Source organism: Camelina sativa, chromosome 8, assembly GCF_000633955.1.
Source record: "Camelina sativa cultivar DH55 chromosome 8, Cs, whole genome shotgun sequence".
In the NCBI taxonomy this organism is placed as follows: Eukaryota; Viridiplantae; Streptophyta; class Magnoliopsida; order Brassicales; family Brassicaceae; genus Camelina; species Camelina sativa.
The window spans coordinates 24,725,276-24,745,050 of NC_025692.1; the positions used below are offsets into that span (position 1 = coordinate 24,725,276).

General features: G+C 37.8%; 3 protein-coding genes across 4 annotated transcripts; all 3 read right to left on the reverse strand.

Moving 5' to 3' along the window:
* On the reverse strand, window positions 138-2,118 carry LOC104708423 (transcription termination factor MTEF18, mitochondrial-like). Its single transcript, XM_019228940.1, has one exon. It carries the CDS (start codon window positions 2,061-2,063, stop codon window positions 330-332), a length of 1,734 nt encoding a protein of 577 aa, XP_019084485.1. The 5' UTR covers window positions 2,064-2,118; the 3' UTR covers window positions 138-329.
* Window positions 2,682-4,669, reverse strand: LOC109126006 (transcription termination factor MTEF18, mitochondrial-like). The gene has a single exon (XM_019228941.1). The coding sequence runs from the start codon at window positions 4,542-4,544 to the stop codon at window positions 2,793-2,795; it is 1,752 nt and encodes a 583-aa protein (XP_019084486.1). The 5' UTR covers window positions 4,545-4,669; the 3' UTR covers window positions 2,682-2,792.
* LOC104708424 (myb family transcription factor PHL5-like) lies at window positions 14,849-17,699 on the reverse strand. 2 transcript variants are annotated; one of them, XM_010424995.2, is made up of 7 exons: window positions 16,999-17,699; window positions 16,674-16,896; window positions 16,164-16,240; window positions 16,036-16,072; window positions 15,850-15,904; window positions 15,573-15,642; window positions 14,849-15,409 (listed from the first exon to the last, which is right to left on the reverse strand). In XM_010424995.2, exons 1-7 carry the CDS (start codon window positions 17,422-17,424, stop codon window positions 15,170-15,172), a joined length of 1,128 nt encoding a protein of 375 aa, XP_010423297.1. In that variant the 5' UTR covers window positions 17,425-17,699; the 3' UTR covers window positions 14,849-15,169. The 2 variants fall into 2 exon arrangements, with proteins under 2 accessions (XP_010423297.1, XP_010423296.1); XM_010424994.2 differs by having other exon boundaries at window positions 16,036-16,075.

Genomic DNA, 19,775 nt, shown 5'->3' on the forward strand with positions numbered 1-19,775 from the left:
CAGTTACGGACGTTGGAGTCAACTAGTCAAACCTCTCTGCCACGTGGCTTTTCTTATTTTACGATTTTCTAATTCTATCTTTAATAATAATAATACAGTATTATTATTTTTCTCCAACTTTAAAATTGCTATAGAACTTGTAAAAACATGTACATAGTAACATAGCAATCTGCTCAAGAGGGACTAACACAAAACTGAAGTTACTGCTCCACAAAAATTTGTGTTTAACTAGACTGATTGTGATCTAACTAGAATACAAAAATCGAATTGCGTGATGTATGTTGCGTTGTTGTGGTCAATACTATAATATCTTGATGCATTCTTGTTCTCTACTGACATAGAAGCAGTTTCTTCAGGTCTTCCAAATGCTTAGGCCCATCAGGGTGACGGTTTACAAATCTAGTGTCAAAGAACTTGTCCGAGCACACAAGTATAGTACTTAGTGCAAGCTTTGGGTCTGCCTTGCCTCGAGCTTGAAGCCAAGAGAACATTGTATATCGAAGCTTCATCCGCTGAAGAGTATACTTGAGACATGTTGGGAAAGTGACCAAAGTGGAAAGCGGATAACCTAATTCGTTTACAAGGTAGTTAACCTTTGATTCTATGATATCACTTGCCTGAGTGAGGATACTAGGACATGCTTTCACCATATCTTTAACAACTTCCTCGGTAAAACCCAAACTCACAAGGACATTAAATCTCTCACGGAGTTCAGATCCTTTGCCACGGAAACTCTTGTGTGCTCTCTCCATGTCCTCTGAGTTTTCTTTGTATCCGAGGTCTAACAAGAACTGGGTCTTCATTCTTTTCGACTTTGAGTCTACCTTGCAGCTAGTATCTGGTAACGGCTGCACTCTTAACCCCATAACCCATTTTTTCATCTCTTCAGGATTTTCTTGAATGACCTGACAAAGCCGCCTTTTCCCACCTTTCAAATTGAGAAGTAAGGTACTGGTTTGCTTCAAACGAGTTACACCAAGCCACGAAGAGTGCAAACGGAAGATCTTGCTAATCTCATCAGCCTCCATCTCAATATCTTGCAGGAACAAGAAGCAATGTCTTAGATTAATCAAACATTTCCCTAAACTCTGGCTCTGAGGGAGTTTCTGAAACAAGGAACAGAGTTTACTTCTGGATGACCCTAGTTTTGTTTCAAACCCAGCTAGTATCAGTGTCCACTCCCCTGAATCCTCAAAAATCAGACCTGGCCGCTTCCTGATTAATTCATTTAGCTCATTCTCATCGACACAGATATCTCTAAGAAAACTTAGACACCTATGCATAGAACTCCAGTCATAAGAAACCTCCTCTGACAAGTTCTCTGTTACCCAATCAACACCAAAACCAATAGCTTTCAGCATCTCCATAACTTTAGTCAGCTCAACATCCATGTTCCCAATCAAGATACTAGGACTACAAACAATAAGTTTCGACAGAAACAACCTACTAAACCCCAAATCCTCCTCATAAGCCTTAATCTTGGAAGCCAAAACCCCAGTTTCAAACCCGAAAACTTCCCTAGCTTCCTTAAAGATCTTCCCCATCTTCTCCCTACCAATTCCATAGTTCCAAAAGACATGATAATTCTCCAGAAGAAAAGCATCTTCATTCAAGAACATCTTATCACAAGGAACCAAATGACTAAACTCTGACGGCTTCAAACCTAAACTCTCTAAAAACGGCTCAAACTCGTTTACAGGATGAAACAATAGAAACCTTGTAATGGATCGAACTATCTCATCCTCATCATCATCAACATCACAACCATCTAGCTTCCTCAATAGATTATCATTAAACACAGGAGCGTTCTTACTCATACTCTCAGCAACCAGAAACTGCAAACCCCTCGTTTGGTAAAAGTAATCAAACATCGCAACCTGTGCCATCCTACGAATCTCGTTTCGATTCCTAACTCCCCACTTCTCTCCGCAAAGCTCAGCATCGACTAGTGTTGTTCTCTGTGTGCCGAAAGATCTAGGGTTTCCTGAAACTCGGGGTTTAATAATAGCTTGTGATACCCAATTGAGAAGGCTAGTGAATCTAGGGTTTCGTATAAGAGACATTACCTGTTACTCAGACACATGAATATATGTAACACCGGAGTTAGATATGTCTAAGCCGAAGTTATAGCTATGTTCAGTAAGAAGAAGAAGACGAGACTATTTGACAATTAAAAAAAAATTATATTATTTAAATAATTTAAAATTTTTATCATTAGAAGAAGAGTAACAACTACAACAAAAAAAATTGGATACAAGATTTGATTAAGGTGTAATGCTACAAAANTCTTACTCATACTCTCAGCAACCAGAAACTGCAAACCCCTCGTTTGGTAAAAGTAATCAAACATCGCAACCTGTGCCATCCTACGAATCTCGTTTCGATTCCTAACTCCCCACTTCTCTCCGCAAAGCTCAGCATCGACTAGTGTTGTTCTCTGTGTGCCGAAAGATCTAGGGTTTCCTGAAACTCGGGGTTTAATAATAGCTTGTGATACCCAATTGAGAAGGCTAGTGAATCTAGGGTTTCGTATAAGAGACATTACCTGTTACTCAGACACATGAATATATGTAACACCGGAGTTAGATATGTCTAAGCCGAAGCAATAGGTCTGTTTCAGTGAGAAGAAGAAGACGAGACTATTTGACAATTAAAAATATAATATTATTAGATTATTTAAATAATTAAAATTTTTATCATTAGAAGAGAGAGAGTAACAACTACAAAAAAAAGTTGGATACAAGATTTGATTAAGGTGTAATGCTACAAAACATAGTAAGGAATTAGTTTGTTCAACTCGGGTGCAGCTTCTTCAAGTCTTCTAAATGCTTAGACCCATCGGGGTGACGGTTTACGAAGAAACTGACGAAAATTTTGTCAGAGCAAGCGAGCATAGTACTAACTTTGATCTTCGGACCAACTTTGCCTCGAGCTTGAAGCCAAGAGAACATTGCAAATCTGAGCTTCATCCGTTGAAGAGTGAACTTTAAACATGAAGGGAAATCAACCAAAGTCGAAAGCGGATAACCTAATTCTTTAACAAGGTAGTTAACTTTTGATTCCAGGACATCAAATGCTTGTGAGAGGATTTTAGGAGATGCTTTCACCATTTCTTTGGCGTCTTTCACTTTGAAACCCAAACTCACAAGTACGTTAAATCTCTCTCGGAGTTCAGATCCTCTGCCGCAGAACCTCTCGAGTGCTTTCTCCATTTCCTTTGAGTTTTCCTTGTACCCGAGGTAACACAAAAACTGAGTCTTCATTGATTTCGACTCTGTTTTTTCGTCCGTGGCTGGTAACGGTTGGATTTTTGACCCCATTGTCCATTTCTTCATCTCCTCTGGGTTATCTTGAATGACCTGGCACAAACGGGCTTTCCCAGTCTTCAAATTTACAAGCAAGCTACTGGTTTTTTTTAACCTACATGAACCAAGCCACCAGGAGTGAGACCGGAACACCTTATGAATCTCATCATCTTCCATCTCGATTTCTTGCAGGAACAAGAAGCAGTTCCTTATATTCGAAACACATTTCTCCACTTGAATCTGCTGAAACTTCTGAAACAACGAAGATAGTTCACTTCTAGATGACCCAAGTTTTGTTTCAAACCCAACTAGAACCACAGTCCATTTGCCTGAATTCTCAAAAATAAGTCTTGGACACTTCCTGATCAACCCACATAGCTCATCCTCATCAAAACAGATACCTCTAAGCAAGCTTAAAACACGATACACAGAGCTCCACTCACAAGGTGCTTCCTCTGACAGATTCTCCATCACCCAATCAGAGTCAAACCCCATAGCTTTCAGCGTCTCCAAGACCTTAACCAGTTCAAGATTCATATTCCCAACCAGAATCCTCGGGCTACAAACGATAAGCTTCGTTAGAAAAGCCCTACTAAACCCCAAATCCTCATAAGCCTTAATCTTAGAAGCTAAAACCCCAGTCTCATACCCAAAAACCTCCCTAGCTTCTTTGAAAATCTTCCCAATCTTCTTAGGATCAACTCCACTATAACACAAAACATGATGATTCTCTAACAAAAAACCTTCTTCATCCAAGAAGACCTTATCACAAGGAACCAGATGATTATACTCTGTGGGCATCAAACCTGAACTCTCAAGGAAAGGCTCAAACTCATTGACAGGGTGAAAACGTAGATACTTAGTGATAGATTGGTTAATATCAGAAGGGGTAACACAGTCAACCTTCTTCAAAAGGTTATCAACAAAAAGAGGACTGTTCTTACTCATACTCTCAGCGACCATGTACTGTAAACCCCTAGTGGAATAAAAGTAATCCAACATTGCTTCCTCAGCCAATTTACGAATAGTGGGAGTGATTCGAAGCCCGTTTTGGGTTTTCCTCACACTCGATTTCTCGCTGGAGACTTCGTTAACGGTGGCGAAGGATCTAGGGTTTTGGGTATGACGGAGGAGGAACCCAGTTCCGGGAAACAGGGGTTTAAAGTGGGTTTCTTGAGAGATTTGTGATACCCATTTGATAAGAGACGCGAATCCACTAGGGTTTCGCGTGAGTTTCATTGGCTAGTTTTGTGAGCGAATCGAAAGGTTTTACCTTTGAATCTTTGACGGGTTTTGGTCTGATTTGGCCTCTCAAGTCGCCGGAGGAGACAGATGAAACGAAAGCATGAGACTTTTTGTTTGGTTTTTTTGTTTGGTTTTTCTTTCCAAATACAAAATCCCAAAAATACTTGAAGAAAAACATTTTTTTTTTTATTTTGTTAATATTTTTTACAGACATGCCTTTATAATTGTTCATATCACATGACTATTCTAACATAGTAGGTATTCAAGTATCTACATAGTACATTTACATATAAGTTCAAATCTTAATTAAGAGATTTTACAAGCTTTTTTTTTTCTTTCATTTTGATGTTTGATCATCTCGTGGAGTTGTTTATTTTGTTCTTCAACCACTAAGTATAATTCTCTCTGCATCTGCCAGTGGAAAAAAAAAAAACAGGCATAAACAAGTATAATTTACATATCCGATATTAGCAAAATAAAAAATGAAAATAGGAGACTATTCTTTATATATTTTATTTAGTCTATCTATCAAATCAAAATCAGCACTCACGACCATTCCTCTATTATTTTCGTTTTTGTGCATACAAAACAGAAAATCCCTGTTAATTCCCTTTTTAATTGGTTTGTATTTTGCGTTTGTCCTAAAAAAAAAAATGGTTTGTATTTTGTAAAACATTGGGTAAAGGAAAAAAAAAATCAAACTAGTATTATTTCATAATATGGTTTCAAAAAAATAAGTTCCAAAAATTTGGTATACTTCTTCGACCTCGCGATGTGATTAGAGATATACAAATGGATATAGCCGTTAGCCAGTAAATGTCAAGGATGAAGGACAAAACCTTTAATTGTTCTTGGAGATGGTGTCCTACTTCATCATGCAATCTCATCAACTCTTTGATTCTTGAATCCTTCGGTTGAATCTCTTTTTCTTTGATTTTTGTTTCTGCAGAATATATAATTTAATAATGTCAACAAAATATAGTTCAAGAAAACGTATTTGCTTTGGTTTTGGGTCAATGAGCGAGTTAACAATATATAAAACCTACATGCATGTTCATACAAAGAAAAAAATTATAGGACTTTACCTTGTCTGGAATCTTGAACATGTTTCATTGATCGATAATTCTGATTTACATAAATACATACTAAAGGAGATTAGGTAAGAATGAAATCATAAGCATAAAAATATATGACGATCATAATCTAAAATGGAAAATGATGTGGTAACCTGAAGGTGACTCTTGATATGGTAGATCGTTAATTTATGCGTTCTCATAAGCTTTAAGATCTCTTTTGGCGTCGCTTCTACGAGATTAAGATTTTATTGGGAGATAAAAGGGTAAAAAACTAAAAAATAGCACACACACATACAAATAGATGAAGAGATCATACTCATGGGGCCACCTAGGTGATTCACACACTCTACAAACTTGTCGTGAAGATCTATTGTCCAGTTGATCCTTTTTTTAGTGGAAGATGAGCTTGCTAAGTCAGAGGCGGCAGATTCACAACCTGGAGAGCTTGCTGGCTGTACCAATAAAATTAGATTATAACTCAATTATAACTCAATCTCTATATATACAAATTCATTACTATCTTCTCTACCATCAACTCATATGTAACAACGAAAACAACTAATATTATAATAACCTATTTTAGCCACGACGTCAATGAAATATGGGTTTAAGACGTATGTCTACTTTATTACAAGTGTAATTCCGAGAACAAATTCATTCAAGACCCTTAAACTATGTATATATATGACATATGAGCACAAATTAAAGAACAACTATGAGTATTTTCCTATTTGTGTTGTGGTAAAACAAAGAAAGAAAAGTTGTATACCGCTGAAAATTGCGTTTCCACACAGTCCTCCAAAGATTGCTTTGAAAACGAAGTGGCCCGTTTGGTTTCGGTTGAAAAAAGTTGGGAGATATCGTAGCATTTGCAGCAATGACTAGTATGTTCACTGCAGCTCCTATACGAAGAATCACTATCCGATGCTTGTCTTTTTCCAAACTTCATTCGATCTCAACTTCTCCTTTTTTTTTTTTTAATTAAAATGGTGAAACCCTTTTTGTGTAATACAAAAATCATATGACGAACTGTTGGATCCAAGATGTGTTTGTCTTTATCGATATTAAGATTTGACTTTTTTGTTTACGATGAAAGACGCTGCATGTTATATGAAGGAAAAATAATCTTCAGATGAAGTAAAATAAAATATATAAAGAAGCTTCGCCGCGAAATTATTTACGAGTTAAAATAATTGACAGGACATATATAAGATAATATGATTTTATTGAATGACGACATTGTGACACATAAATGGTGAAATTTCCATCACAACATTCTTTCACTTTTGTCCATGCATGTGTTCAGTCACTTCCTCATAAGTTTTGGTCCTATTGATTATGATGAATAGACAACAGAAACAAGTGTCCTTATTATGGGAAACTGTCTAAAACCGGAAATCAAATTTCAAAAATCAAAAAACCAATCATCAAATTAAATTCCACAATAAAGGAATTGGGAATTTCCTTACAATATACAGTTGACTTTCTCTCTCAGACTCGGCCTTCGAGATGGCTAAGAGAAGAAAACTTTTCAAATCAGGATGATATTCACCTACCAAAACATTCCACTTCCGGGAATTTCCTTTGTACCCAGGGGACAAAGATATGTCGTTTCTAATTCTCCAACATACATGTTTTGTTTTCACGAACCTCTTGCCTTCACTATTCATCTTTATGCACTATTAGACTCCCATCCTTTTCTCACTTCTCGGCTATTTTCAAGATCTCACCTTTTTTCACCTCTGGTTTTGGCAATTCACGTGTTTCTTAGTTCACAGTACGTTTCTTCCACTCACAATTCGCAGCTCAAGATGAAGAACTCCAATGCTACTGGACCTGGATCAAGAGGGAGAAGCCAACCCTCCTCTGAGGATGACGAACCAGTTAGACTGCCAGTGTTGGACAATGAAGCTCTCCAAAGAAGATTCAGACTCACGCTAATTGGGAGAGTCTTCCACACCGGCGGCAGAAGCATGGAAGCTTTTCTGGCAGTTATGCCAAGTGCGGGTATCTGGAATGTTGATGGAAGAGTCCGAGGCTTCGATCTGGGCAATGGCCGGTTCCACTTCAACTTTGAATCCGAGGATGACCTGCAAAAAGTCCTGAAGAAGAGGCCATGTCATTTCAACAAATGGACTTTCTCTTTGGAGCGTTGGGAACTTAACTTCCAGGAAAGTCTCCTGTACTTTGTTAACTTTTGGGTCAAGATAAGAGACCTTCCCCTTCGATGTTGGGTGGATGAAGCTTTCAGAAGCATTGGATCTGCCATAGGACAAGTCACAGAGGTCGATATCACAGATGCCAGAGTTCTGGTGGCTGTAGATGTCACTAAACCTTTGAAATTTAAGAAACGGGTGGTGATGGATGATGGAGATGAAGTGGAAGTCTCTCTCACCTACGAGAAATTGTATCGTTACTGTTTTACTTGCCGGTTAATATCTCATGAAGATCGAGACTGTCCCCATCTCACCGAATTACAGCGAGAAACAAACAAAGAACGAAGGGTGAATGCTTTACCTGCAACTAATCCAAGAACAGAGGAACGTTGGGATCTAGGGAATCGAAACGAAAGGGTTTACCGAGGGGAGGTCCGAGACAGAGACACTCACCGGGGGGTAGTAAGAGACAGAGACATTCACCGGCGTTCTTCTCGTACCTCGCAGCTCTCTGCAGAACGTGAAAACGACTCACGGTCAAGGTTGATACCAGATGCGAGAGACACCCCAAGTGATTCCCGGACTGTGCGAAGGAATTTGTATCGTTCTAGTGAAATCCCTCGATCGGAGGCGTATCGGAACCCTGTCTGGCAACGCATTGGGGAGTCAACTTCCAAGACCTATCCCCGGAGTAGGGAGATCTCAACAATGTCGTCGTCTAGATCTCTTAAGAGGATTGACGAGAGTGGTGGAGATCGATACTGAAAAGACAAGGCTATGGTTAAGCCCCCTTCCAACAAGCGACTGGCGACGGAGGAGCAAGCACGACCTGTGCGACGAAGAGAATCCCCACTTCGTATCAGATCGCCACCAAGGGAGGAATCGCTTTCACTACAGCGGAGGACCTCCCGACGACCTCCTCGACACCAAGCAAACCGGAGACGGGAAGAAGACACATCTGCACCTCTAGACAAAGGTAAAGGTAAAGCCCAGGAATCCGATGATGATCTGATGGGAGAGGAAGATGATGACGAGGGCGAAGAGGACTTAAATGTCATCCCTGCAAACTTTGAGTTTGGATCTGGTTCCGATACAAATGAAGGATGCGACCCTCCACGAAATCTCCAAACGGACAAACCTCCGAAATCCAGTGTTGCGGAACCTCAATTTTTGGTCATGGGGCGGGTGAACTCTACAAATCTACCGATGGGGATCGAGGAGGGTGGCAACACCAGCCTCTCAGATTGGACGATGGAGCAGAATCACCTTCAAGCGACTGCTATCTTGCAAAACTCTCAACAAAATGAGTTTATCCCCTCGGACTGGGAGAATCTGGTTGACGACCATGACCCTGAATTGGACCGGCAATTGACAGAAGAGGATGTTCGACTAATGAGGGAGATCGAGAATGAGATGATTCTCGACGGGCTACTCGAGAACGATGATCTCTTAGGCGAGGATATGGCGGGCGAAGAAGATATGTCCACAGAGTCGATGAACAGAAACAAGGCGGAGGAAAGCGAGAGAACATAGTCGGAGCAATTGATCCTAAAAAATCACCAGACGACGACGACTCCAGCTTTTTCTCAGTCTCCTTCTAGCAAGCGTGCGTTTTCCCCAAAGAAAGCAGGAGGTGGGAGGAAATCTAGAAAGGTCAGTGGGCCTATCTCCCAGCCTAAAGGCCCATATCCAATTTCTGGGAATGGAAAATTAAACGGGACGGTTGGAGCTAGGATCCCTCATCCTAGTCCAAAGATGAACAACGCCGTCTCTCGAAAGCTCAAAACTTTTACCAGCAAGAGTTCATCCAAGAAAAAAGGAAACATGGAAGCAAGTGGTCCAAGGAGAGGCACGGAGAAACCAACAAACAGTGAGGTCCCTCAAAAGGAGGTGGAAACAAACACAACAACCAAAAAGAAGAAGAAAAGTGACAAGGCAATGACATCAAAGGATGGTGCGGTTGAGCCCCAGATCTCCCCCAATCCGCCAACATGATGACAATCGCTTGGAACTGTCAAGGGGTGGGAGCCAAGGTGACTCGCCGCCGATTGCGTGAGATGTGTCGAATATACTCACCAGATTTTTTGTTTTTATCAGAAACCAAGAATGATAAGATTTATCTGCAAGAATTGCAAGTAGATTTAGGTTTTGATAACCTTCAAACAGTGGAACCAGAGGGTTTAAGTGGCGGTTTAGCTCTATTGTATTCAAATGATTTTCCGGTTAGGTTTTTGTTGTTAGATGACCGGCTAATCGATATTGAAACTATTATTAATGGAAATCGGATCTTTATGACATTTATCTATGGCGATCCTGTCCCTGAAAACCGTGAATATGTGTGGGAAAGACTAATGCGCATTGGAGTGAATAGATCTAAGCCTTGGTTTATCATTGGAGATTTCAATGAAATAACAGGGAATCACGAAAAAGGGGGAAAAAAAAGATCGGAGTCCTCTTTTCTACCTTTCCGTGCTATGATTGATTCATGTGGTCTAATTGACTTTCCTTAGCAAGGAAATCAATTCTCATGGATTGGTCAACGGTCTAATGGTAAGATTCGATGTCGCCTTGATAGAGCTATGGGTAATGAAGAATGGCATAATATTTTTTCCCACACCAATGTGGAGTACATGAAGATGTGGGGTTCGGACCACCGCCCCCTCCTTGCTTCAATTTTTACACGTCCAAAGAAGTTATAAAAAAATTCATGTTTGACAAAAGGTGGATCGACAAACCAGGCTTCAAAGAGGCGGTTCTTACTGGATGGGGAGGTGATGAAGATTCCGTTGAAAAATCTATCCGGAAAAAAATTCAAGATTGCAAGCGTGCCATCTCCATATGGAAGAAAAATTCTAGAACTAACTCAGAACTATTGATTAAGGACCTCCAAGAAAAGATCGATGAGACCTATGGTGATGACCAGACATCATCAGAAACTCTCCTCAACTTAAAATGGCAACTTTGCGAGGCGTATAGGGAAGAGGAAGCATATTGGCACCAAAAAAGCAAAGAACTCTGGCTGGCAGAAGGAGATAAAAATACAAAATTTTTCCACGCTTCCACAAAACAAAGAAGGGCAAGGAACAAGATCACAGGCATCCTTAATCAACTTGGAGTCTGGGTTGATACAGAAGAAGGAATTGAAAAAGTAGCGGTGAAGTACTTTAGCAATCTCTTTTCATCCTCGAATGCGAGCGATCCTACATTGGCTATTAAGAATGTACCTACTTTGGTTACACCAGCAATAAATGAGTATCTCACGAAAGAAATCTCAGAAGAGGAAGTCAAACGAGCTTTGTTCTCCCTGAATCCGGAAAAAGCTCCAGGACCAGATGGGATGACTGCTTTGTTCTTTCAAAAATTTTGGGATACCATAAAAGGCGATCTCACTAAGTTGGTGAAAAATTTCTTTAGCTCGGGAATTTTTGATGGCAAGCTAGATTAAACAAATATATGTTTAATCCCGAAAGAAGAACGACCTCGGGAAATGTCCAAATTTTGCCCTATTAGCTTGTGTAACGTGAGCTATAAGGTGATCTCAAAAATTCTGAGCTTACGTCTCAAGAGGTTTTTACCAGAACTTATTTCTGAAACCCAATCTGCCTTTGTGTCAGGAAGATTAATCACAGATAGTATTCTCATTGTTCAAGAAAATTTTCATGCCCTCCGTTCCAATCAGGCCAACCGGAAAAAATTTATGGCAATAAAAACGGACATGAGTAAAGCTTATGATAGGGTGGAATGGAATTTCTTAAGAGCTTTGATGGAAAAAATGGGATTTGATCAAAAATGGGTGGGTTGGATAATGCAATGCATTACCTCCGTCTCCTACCGTATTTTGATCAATGGAGATCCCAAGGGACGGATTAGGCCAACACGTGGGATTCGTCAAGGGGACCCAATTTCTCCATACCTATTTATATTTTGTACTGAGGCCTTAATTGCTCAGATTAGGAATGCAGAAAGGGAGGGAAAGATCCAGGGCTTACGTATTTCGAACGCAAGCCCACGCGTTTCCCATTTACTTTTTGCAGAAGACAGTTTATTCTTCTGCAGATCCGATCCTCGGCAATGCAAGGAAATTATCGATATAATCCACTTTTATGGCGAGGCTTCTGGACAAGAAATTAACTTCTCCAAATCTTCCATCATGTTTGGAACCGAGGTCCCGTCCCATATACGTCAAGAGATCAAATCTATTGTTGGGATATCACAAGAAGGAGGCATGGGTACATACTTGGGTCTCCCTAAGAAGATTCATGGATCAAAGGCACAAGTCTTTGCATTCGTGAGGGATAGACTCCATGAGAAGGTAATCTTATGGACTTCAAAATCTCTATCCAAGGGAGGCAAGGAAGTCCTGATCAAATCAGTGGCGCAAGCAATTCCGACATATGTAATGTCGTGTTTTCTCTTACCAAAAGCTATATGCTCAAAATTAACTAGCGCAATAGCTAATTTCTGGTGGAGCAATAAAGCAGACAGTAAAGGACTACATTGGATATCATGGGAGAAAATGTGTACTCAACTTTTGGAAGGTGGGCTAGGCTTTAGAACACTAGAAGAATTTAAGCTTGCCCTTTTGGCAAAGCAAATATGGAGATTGCTGAGATATCCAGATTTCCTTCTTAGCCGAGTTCTAAAAGGGAGATACTTTCGATACTGTAATCCATTAGAGATACAAGTATCAAATCGACCTTCATATTGTTGGAGGAGTATGTTGGCAGCAAAGCATGTTCTTTCGTACGAAATTCGTAAGACCTTAAGCTCGGGTTTTAATACGTGCATCTGGACTGAACCATGGATCCCAGATACGCCAGCACGGCCACCCCAAAGTTTAAATAATGAGAGAAATCCCTTGATTTGTGTTAACACTTTGATAGATTTTAACACAAAAAGTAGAAAATTGAACGTCCTCGGGAACTCTTCCCCCCGAAAGAAATTACCCTTATGTTGGGGATTAAACCGAGCTTGAATGCCTCGAAGGACGGTTATTCTTGGACTTTGACAAATTCTGGAAATTATACCGTTAAATCTGGATATGAAGCCGCAAGAGCTATCTCTCGCCCTGCTCGCGACCCCCCTTCTCAGGGGCCTAGTGTTACGACACTTAAGGCGCAAACATGGAAGTTAAAAACATCACGGAAGCTTAAGCATTTCGTGTGGCAATGTGTGACTGGGTGCTTGGCAACATGTCAACGCCTGCATTATCGTCATATTGGTAGAGACAAAGATTGTCCTAGATGTGGAGCGGAGGAGGAAACTATAAACCATATGCTATTTGAATGCCCCACAGCACATCAAGTATGGGCTTTATCAACAATCCCTTCCCATCCTATGGTGTTCCCTTCACCTTCCCTATATAGCAACCTAGACTTTCTATATGGGCGTGGTAGAGACTCTGGTGCAACTGATCAAAACTTGAGGACGTTCCCGTGGATGATGTGGTACATCTGGAAGGCAAGAAATAAGAAAGTGTTTGAAAATATCTCTGAGTCTCCGCAAGATACACTGGAGAAAGCTATCCAAGAAGAAGAAGTTTGGAGAAGAGCAAATAACAGAGACGTAGCACCAGCGGTAGTCGAAACATGCATGCCTTCGAGCCCAATTCCTCAAGAATCTCTTGTATGCTTTATAGATGGATCTTGGCACACAGAGGTGGATAGGAGTGGGCATGGCTGGATTGCGTCTATGGGTAATAGAATCCTGCACATGGGGCTAAAAGGATCGCGCAGAAGCTTATCCCCATTACATGCAGAGTTAGATACCCTTATTTGGGCTATGGAGTGCTTATTAGTGTTGGACTTGGATAAAGCTCTTTTTGCTACGGATTGTTCAGACCTCCTAAGGATGACGTCTAATGTCGAGGATTGGCCGACCTTTTCATCAGAATTGAAGAATTTTACTCAATTCAGAGATAGCTTTGCTCATTTTAGTATTAGATATATTTCCCGAGATGATAATATCTGTGCTGATAAACTTGCGAAATGTGCAAGAGCACGAGGTTTCTGTTTTTCCCATGTAAGCTCATCGGTACCTAATTGGCTCTCTCTCGAAGAGAGTGAACTCCGATAACTTAATATATGGGGTTTGATTGTCAAAAAAAAAAAAAAGTCACTTCCTCGTAAAATAATACAAAAAACAACAACTAATAAGACATTCAAAACTATCATAAAAGACAATAATGTTCTAATACTACATAAGAACAACTTCAATTTTCAATTAATTAATCTAAGCATAAGTAGCCTTACAAGGTTTGATGTTATCACAGTTTGTAAAAAGAACTCTAGTAATAAATATATGATTCAGATGAATTTATTATTAAAGGAAATCTAACATATGTAGTGTATGTAGCCCATTAGCTTAAAAGTATAATATTTAGTGGACATAAAAGTAAATGATTTTGGGCTTTTATCAAACCAGCCCAAGCTAGTTGTAACCTAAAGATAACCGAATCAATTTAGTCACAGCCCAACGAGATGACCGACCGGGTATTGATGAATTAGCTGACAAACCAACAAATTTATTGATCGGAAAAACGAACAAAGAGAAATATCTCGATCTTGTCTTCGAAGTAGAACCCTAATTTTACCCGAACTCAAGTTTAAATTCAATTACACAAGATAAATATTGTTGACAAAAAAAAATTCTCACAATAACCAACACAATAAGGAAATCGAATGAACCATTCAAATTGGGACATTAAACCGCTTATTACCAACTCAAAAGGGTGGTCAAAACAGTTTGATGTGACGTTGGTGCCGAGGGCTAAATGAAAATCATGAATGGTAACGAAATCGAATACCACGTTTTTGGTATCCAAATATCCAACCTAATTCATTTCGTATACTCGCGTCTCTTATACGTATATATATGATCATTTGACTGACTCACTCATCACTTCCATGCAAAAGTTTTTTATACCGTACCTTAATCTTGAAAAGCATATTAGAGAGTTAGAGGCCGATTACTTTTCGTAAACATCACCAAACTTTCAGAGAAGAAGACAAATATATAGGGGATAAAGAAACTGAATATTCAAAGTAGAAATGACTAAGAAATTAAAAGGAGAAAAAGGTGGGGTTCCTCGTGCACAATTATAAAAGTAGCGTTACTAATTTAAGAAGCCATCTCTTCGTGTGAGTTTTTAAAAACACAAAATATAGTTAATTAAGAATAATCTCACACATCTATTACTCTATTGACTAATGAGACCCCATCACACACCACTTGCACACATTTAGTACCTGATTCTGTTTCCAAGTGTTAGTGTGTGTAGCACTTTGGACATTCTCTTGTCGCGACTCTTATGACTTTATACCATTTTGAATAGAGTAGAAACATGCTTTTAGGCCTTTTCTATGTAGCCAATATCTCTCATTTTTTTTCAACTAATCTTTGACTGGAGTTGATTGTCTCCATAACTTGTTAGCATCAGGGATTCTGTGTTGTCTTGTACCAAGAAAGGTGGCGGAGGATCAGGAGTGTGATCGGAAGCGGGAAGAGACAATGATGCTTCAGCTTCGGGTGTCTTCATTAGACTCTCTTTTGTTTTTTGTTGTTGTTCCATCATTATTTTCAACTGTTTCCCTTGTTCTTCAATTCTTAGTTGTAGGTTTCGTTGAATCTAAAGAATGAAACGTACATGAATCAAGATAAGTGTGGTTATTAAAGAAAAAGTATCTATGTAGATAATTATCAGAAAACAGTTCCATAAAACTATAAAAAGAGTCTTATCTATATCTAATATAGTAAGAATGTAAGATGTATAGTTACAATTCGTAACTTACCTCTAGTTGCTCATGAAGATGCCTCTGAACATCTAGTTGAAGCTGGAGTGCCTCTTTAATCTGTACTCCACTGTATCCACAACATTATTAAAAAAATTAAATCATTAACAAGTCATTATTTATTATTTTCGAACAAGGTTAATCTTATCGTGTTGCTATTGCTACGCTAAGCCATTTGGTCATTAACGTTGGATTTATGTGGAGGAAAAATATACAGAGGGCTAATTAGCTAGTAATAAAGAAAATATTAGTTTTGGCACAAAAAAGAGAAACGTACGTTTTTGTGTCAAGCTGAGACAGCTCTTTACCACAAGCTCTCTTCTCAAACTTGCCTGCAACATAAAACTCTTTACTTTCACACAAAAAAATTAAAATAAAACTATTTCGATTTGTATAACTCCAAAATAAAATTTACTTTTATCGCAAAAGAAAAAAAAATTAGTGCAGAGATTAATTAGAGTACCTTCTAGAGACTCAGGCATGTATTTCGCAATCCTATACTTCTGAAAATTAAAAGCCAAAAACTATTTAACAAAAAAAAAAAAAATGGAAAAAGGGAGATATATAGAAGAAGTAACCGTAATTACTAACCTGTAAGTGGCTTTTAACATGAAATATTGTGAGTCCATCAGAATCCATCAGCTTCAATATCGCCTTGGGCGTTGCCTCTGCATAGTTTTCCACCACTTATACATTTTAGTGACCCACCAAAGAAACAAGGACACTTTAATCCTTGAAACGGTTATGTAATACTTTTATTGAAAGATGTATACATTTTATCCAAATAATGCAACAAAAAGGGGACACTTTTTAATCCACATGCACATAGTGTTATATACTTATATATGTGAGCATTATATCTTCATTAGATCATTTTTGATATCTATCCATCCTATGGCTATACATGTTCATGATTCATATGCATGTCAAATATAACTTCTATTGGGTAACCAAGAAGTTCTAGGTTTTAGTAACTTCTTCAGACCGAAGACTAAAGCAAGTTATAATGGTCCCCCTCTTGTAGCATATGCACTAGCTAATATGACTTTATGCTAAACAAAAGCGACTACATAAATCAAGTTAAATGGTTGTGAGACTTACTATCAGCACCACCAAGGCGATTAACGCACTCTACAAACTTCTCATGAAGATCTTGAGTCCATCTTATTCGTGTCTTGTTCACACAGTTAGGAGACACCGACCCTCCATGGGATGAGAATGAAGTATGAGAAGGAAATTTTGGATGAGTTTGTTTAGGTTGATGCGATGATGAGAAATTAAGATGTGTTACATTAGAATTACTATAGGTCCTCCTGCATAGTTCCTGTGGAGAACATTTTAAACCATCAAGTAAGATCATCATTGTTAAAAATATATATCTATAAGAAAAAGAAAAAATAAATAAAGGGCTTTTTTTTTAGCATACTTGTGGATCTTGACTTGCTTCAAAAGAAAGCGAGTATGAGGCTGATGAAGCATTTGCTGCAGCGAAATCTTTCGCGCATGATCTTTGATATAATGGCTTCATATATTGATCCGGAAGAGGCAGCATAGGAACCATCGATACGGTTTGGTCTAATGATGATGTATGATCCGAAGATTGATGATGGTACGGATGAAAACAGGAAGGGTAGGGCTTCGAAGATGAACATTGTAAGGGGAAAGATTGATTGGCCGAGCAATCGAATGGAGGAAAACCCGAGAAGGTTTCGGTAGTCCATGGAGATGATGGTTGATTGTATTGAATCATATTATTCAAGTTTTGTAAATTAAACGGCTGAGGCGGTTGTGGCTGCGACTGTAGCTGGCTTCCTTGTGAAGCGTTTGAGAATTCAAAGTTGATATTATCCATCAAAGAAGAAACAAGAGAGACACAATTAGCCAGTTTTGCATCAGAAACATATGATCTTGTTGTACGTTCAATGATATATTGAACGGACGGAAAATAAAAAAGTTATAAGTTGAATGAAAAAAAATAAAAGGATTTGATTGAACAACAAAAAGAAAAAAATTCGGTAGAATAACAATCGAGATGAAATCTAAAGGGTTTTGGTTTTTGGGTTTTCAGGAATCTCTCTACATTCTCCAAAGTCTTCAGGTGCAAGAGGGATGAGTATTGATATAAGGCCAACGCCTTTTCTTTTGATTATTCTCAAAATGGATAGGAGTGCGCAATTTTTAATTATCCAATGGCCATAATTGCAAAAGTCCAAAATTCTTATTTCAATAACAAATACTATTTAAGTAGTTAGATTAATTAAACTTCCACTTGCATGGACCTTGTCGTTATTCTTCTTCATTTGTAGAAACATCAGAAAAGAGTTTCTTCACAAAAATAGTAAGATCGCACGGAAATCGATTATAGTACCATTAATACATTTTAAAACCCTAATAACAGATCCTGTTCAACCATGCATACATGTATTATCATTTAATCTCAATATGTATGTATCTTTATATATATGATGTATATATCTAACGTAAATTGTATGATCAACAGAATTAATTCAAATTAATGGATCCAATTGATAAGATAAAGCCGTATATGTTTTAAAAAGTTGTAAACTCGTAATTAGTAAACGATATCAGAATAGTTCAAAGCGTATAGAAATAACAGTAGAGAAACGTGGAGGTACAACAAATTGAAAATAACACTTTTAATTATTATTTTTTAAATCATTTTTTTTTACAATTATCGTTTTTATGATCGCTAATTGTTAAAACGGTATACCTCATATAGCAATGGTACATGATTATCAATCCAAAGCTAGCTAGATGGTTGACCAACTCACCCTATATAAACAATTTTGTTCATATAGTTTTGGAAATCTTTTTTTTGTTTGCTTCTTTTGATAAGAACTATAAGAAGTTAAGATTATAACACAACCACATTACAGATTATGATAAAAGAATAATATTACTGATCCTGTAACAATTATACGAAATCATCTATAACTCTCCAATCAAAACGAACTTGCGTTTTGTCAAAACTAAAAGGTTGATTGGGTTTCGGATACACTTGAACCACTGAATATAAAAAACAATATTATTATAAATATTTATATCTCAATTCCCAATCAAAATTTGTAGAAACTATATTCTTTTCTACCCAAGATATGGGAGAATATATTTTACATGAGCATCTTTCCATAATAATGTAAATTATAATGAGGATTCTCGCATAAATTTCATACGTTTTTTTAACGCCCATGAGTTTGGTAGTCTAAAAAGACATATCGTATTATTCTGGATAGGATGCATAAAAATAGCTTTCCATCTTAAAAAAAAAAAAAAAGTTTTGTTTGGCCCAATGCAACTTCCTTATCATCTTCTCAGTTTTGGCTCAATTGTTCATTATTGTTGACATTATATTATTTATTATTTGAGCCAATTAGATTTTTATATTCTTAAAAAATAAAATTAAAAAATTCATTGAAGAGATTCAAATTCCACTTCCAAAAGTTTGCTTAGAGGCAAACCACATTCCGCACCCAAAAATTAATTTAAGAGGCAGTATCGAATTCCATTCCATACTCTACATTAACTAAGTCTTTTTACTTAAAAGTAGTTAAGAAAACATCTAATATATATCGTTCCTATTGTTTGTACATCTTGCAACATACAAGCATTAGTTTTGTTATCTGATAAGTATTTGTGATTGGTGTTTTCCCATGAACGGTTTTATCAGATGAAGAGGTTGTCGTTAACAAAGATATCTCTATGACTATGAGTTTATTTACAAGAAAGAAATCAAAGCTATACCAACAAATTTGACGTGATACATTACGTCTCAATTTTTATTTTTTTTAACAACAAAGCAACGTTTTATATTTAAGCTAGAAACTGACGTTTTTTTTATAAAGAAAAACTAATTTGAAGTTGAAAATTTTGTGTGAGAAAAAATACAACTTAGTGTTTGCAACGCCTCGACTTAAGTTGAAAGATTTATATGAATTTCACTATAATTTTAATAATGATCTGTAACGGTGAAATGCCTTACAATGAAACAATTAATACGTATACGTTAGTACTCTTTGTATAGAGGTTCAACATAGTGATCTTTATTTCTTGTCACGTTCGTAGATTGTACGAGGAGTTGATATATTCTCTCTTGTTGTAAAATTGCTTTAGATGGTTTATTTCTTTCTTTTAAATAAGTTCGAAGTCGTTGCCTCAAAAAAAAAAAAAAAAAAAAGGAAAAAA

What these genes read in the sequence shown, in the direction of transcription:
- LOC109126006 (XM_019228941.1), bottom strand. Translation starts at nt 4,544, where the DNA reads ATGAAACTCACGCGAAACCCTAGTGGATTCGCGTCTCTTATCAAATGG.
- LOC104708424 (XM_010424994.2), bottom strand. Translation starts at nt 17,424, where the DNA reads ATGGATAATATCAACTTTGAATTCTCAAACGCTTCACAAGGAAGCCAG. An exon ending in TCGCCTTGGTGGTGCTGATA is followed by an intron (nt 16,241 to 16,673) that starts GTAAGTCTCACA and finishes AAAACTATGCAG; the next exon opens with AGGCAACGCCCAAGGCGATA. An exon ending in TCTCAGCTTGACACAAAAAC is followed by an intron (nt 15,643 to 15,849) that starts GTACGTTTCTCT and finishes TTGTGGATACAG; the next exon opens with TGGAGTACAGATTAAAGAGG.
- LOC104708423 (XM_019228940.1), bottom strand. Translation starts at nt 2,063, where the DNA reads ATGTCTCTTATACGAAACCCTAGATTCACTAGCCTTCTCAATTGGGTA.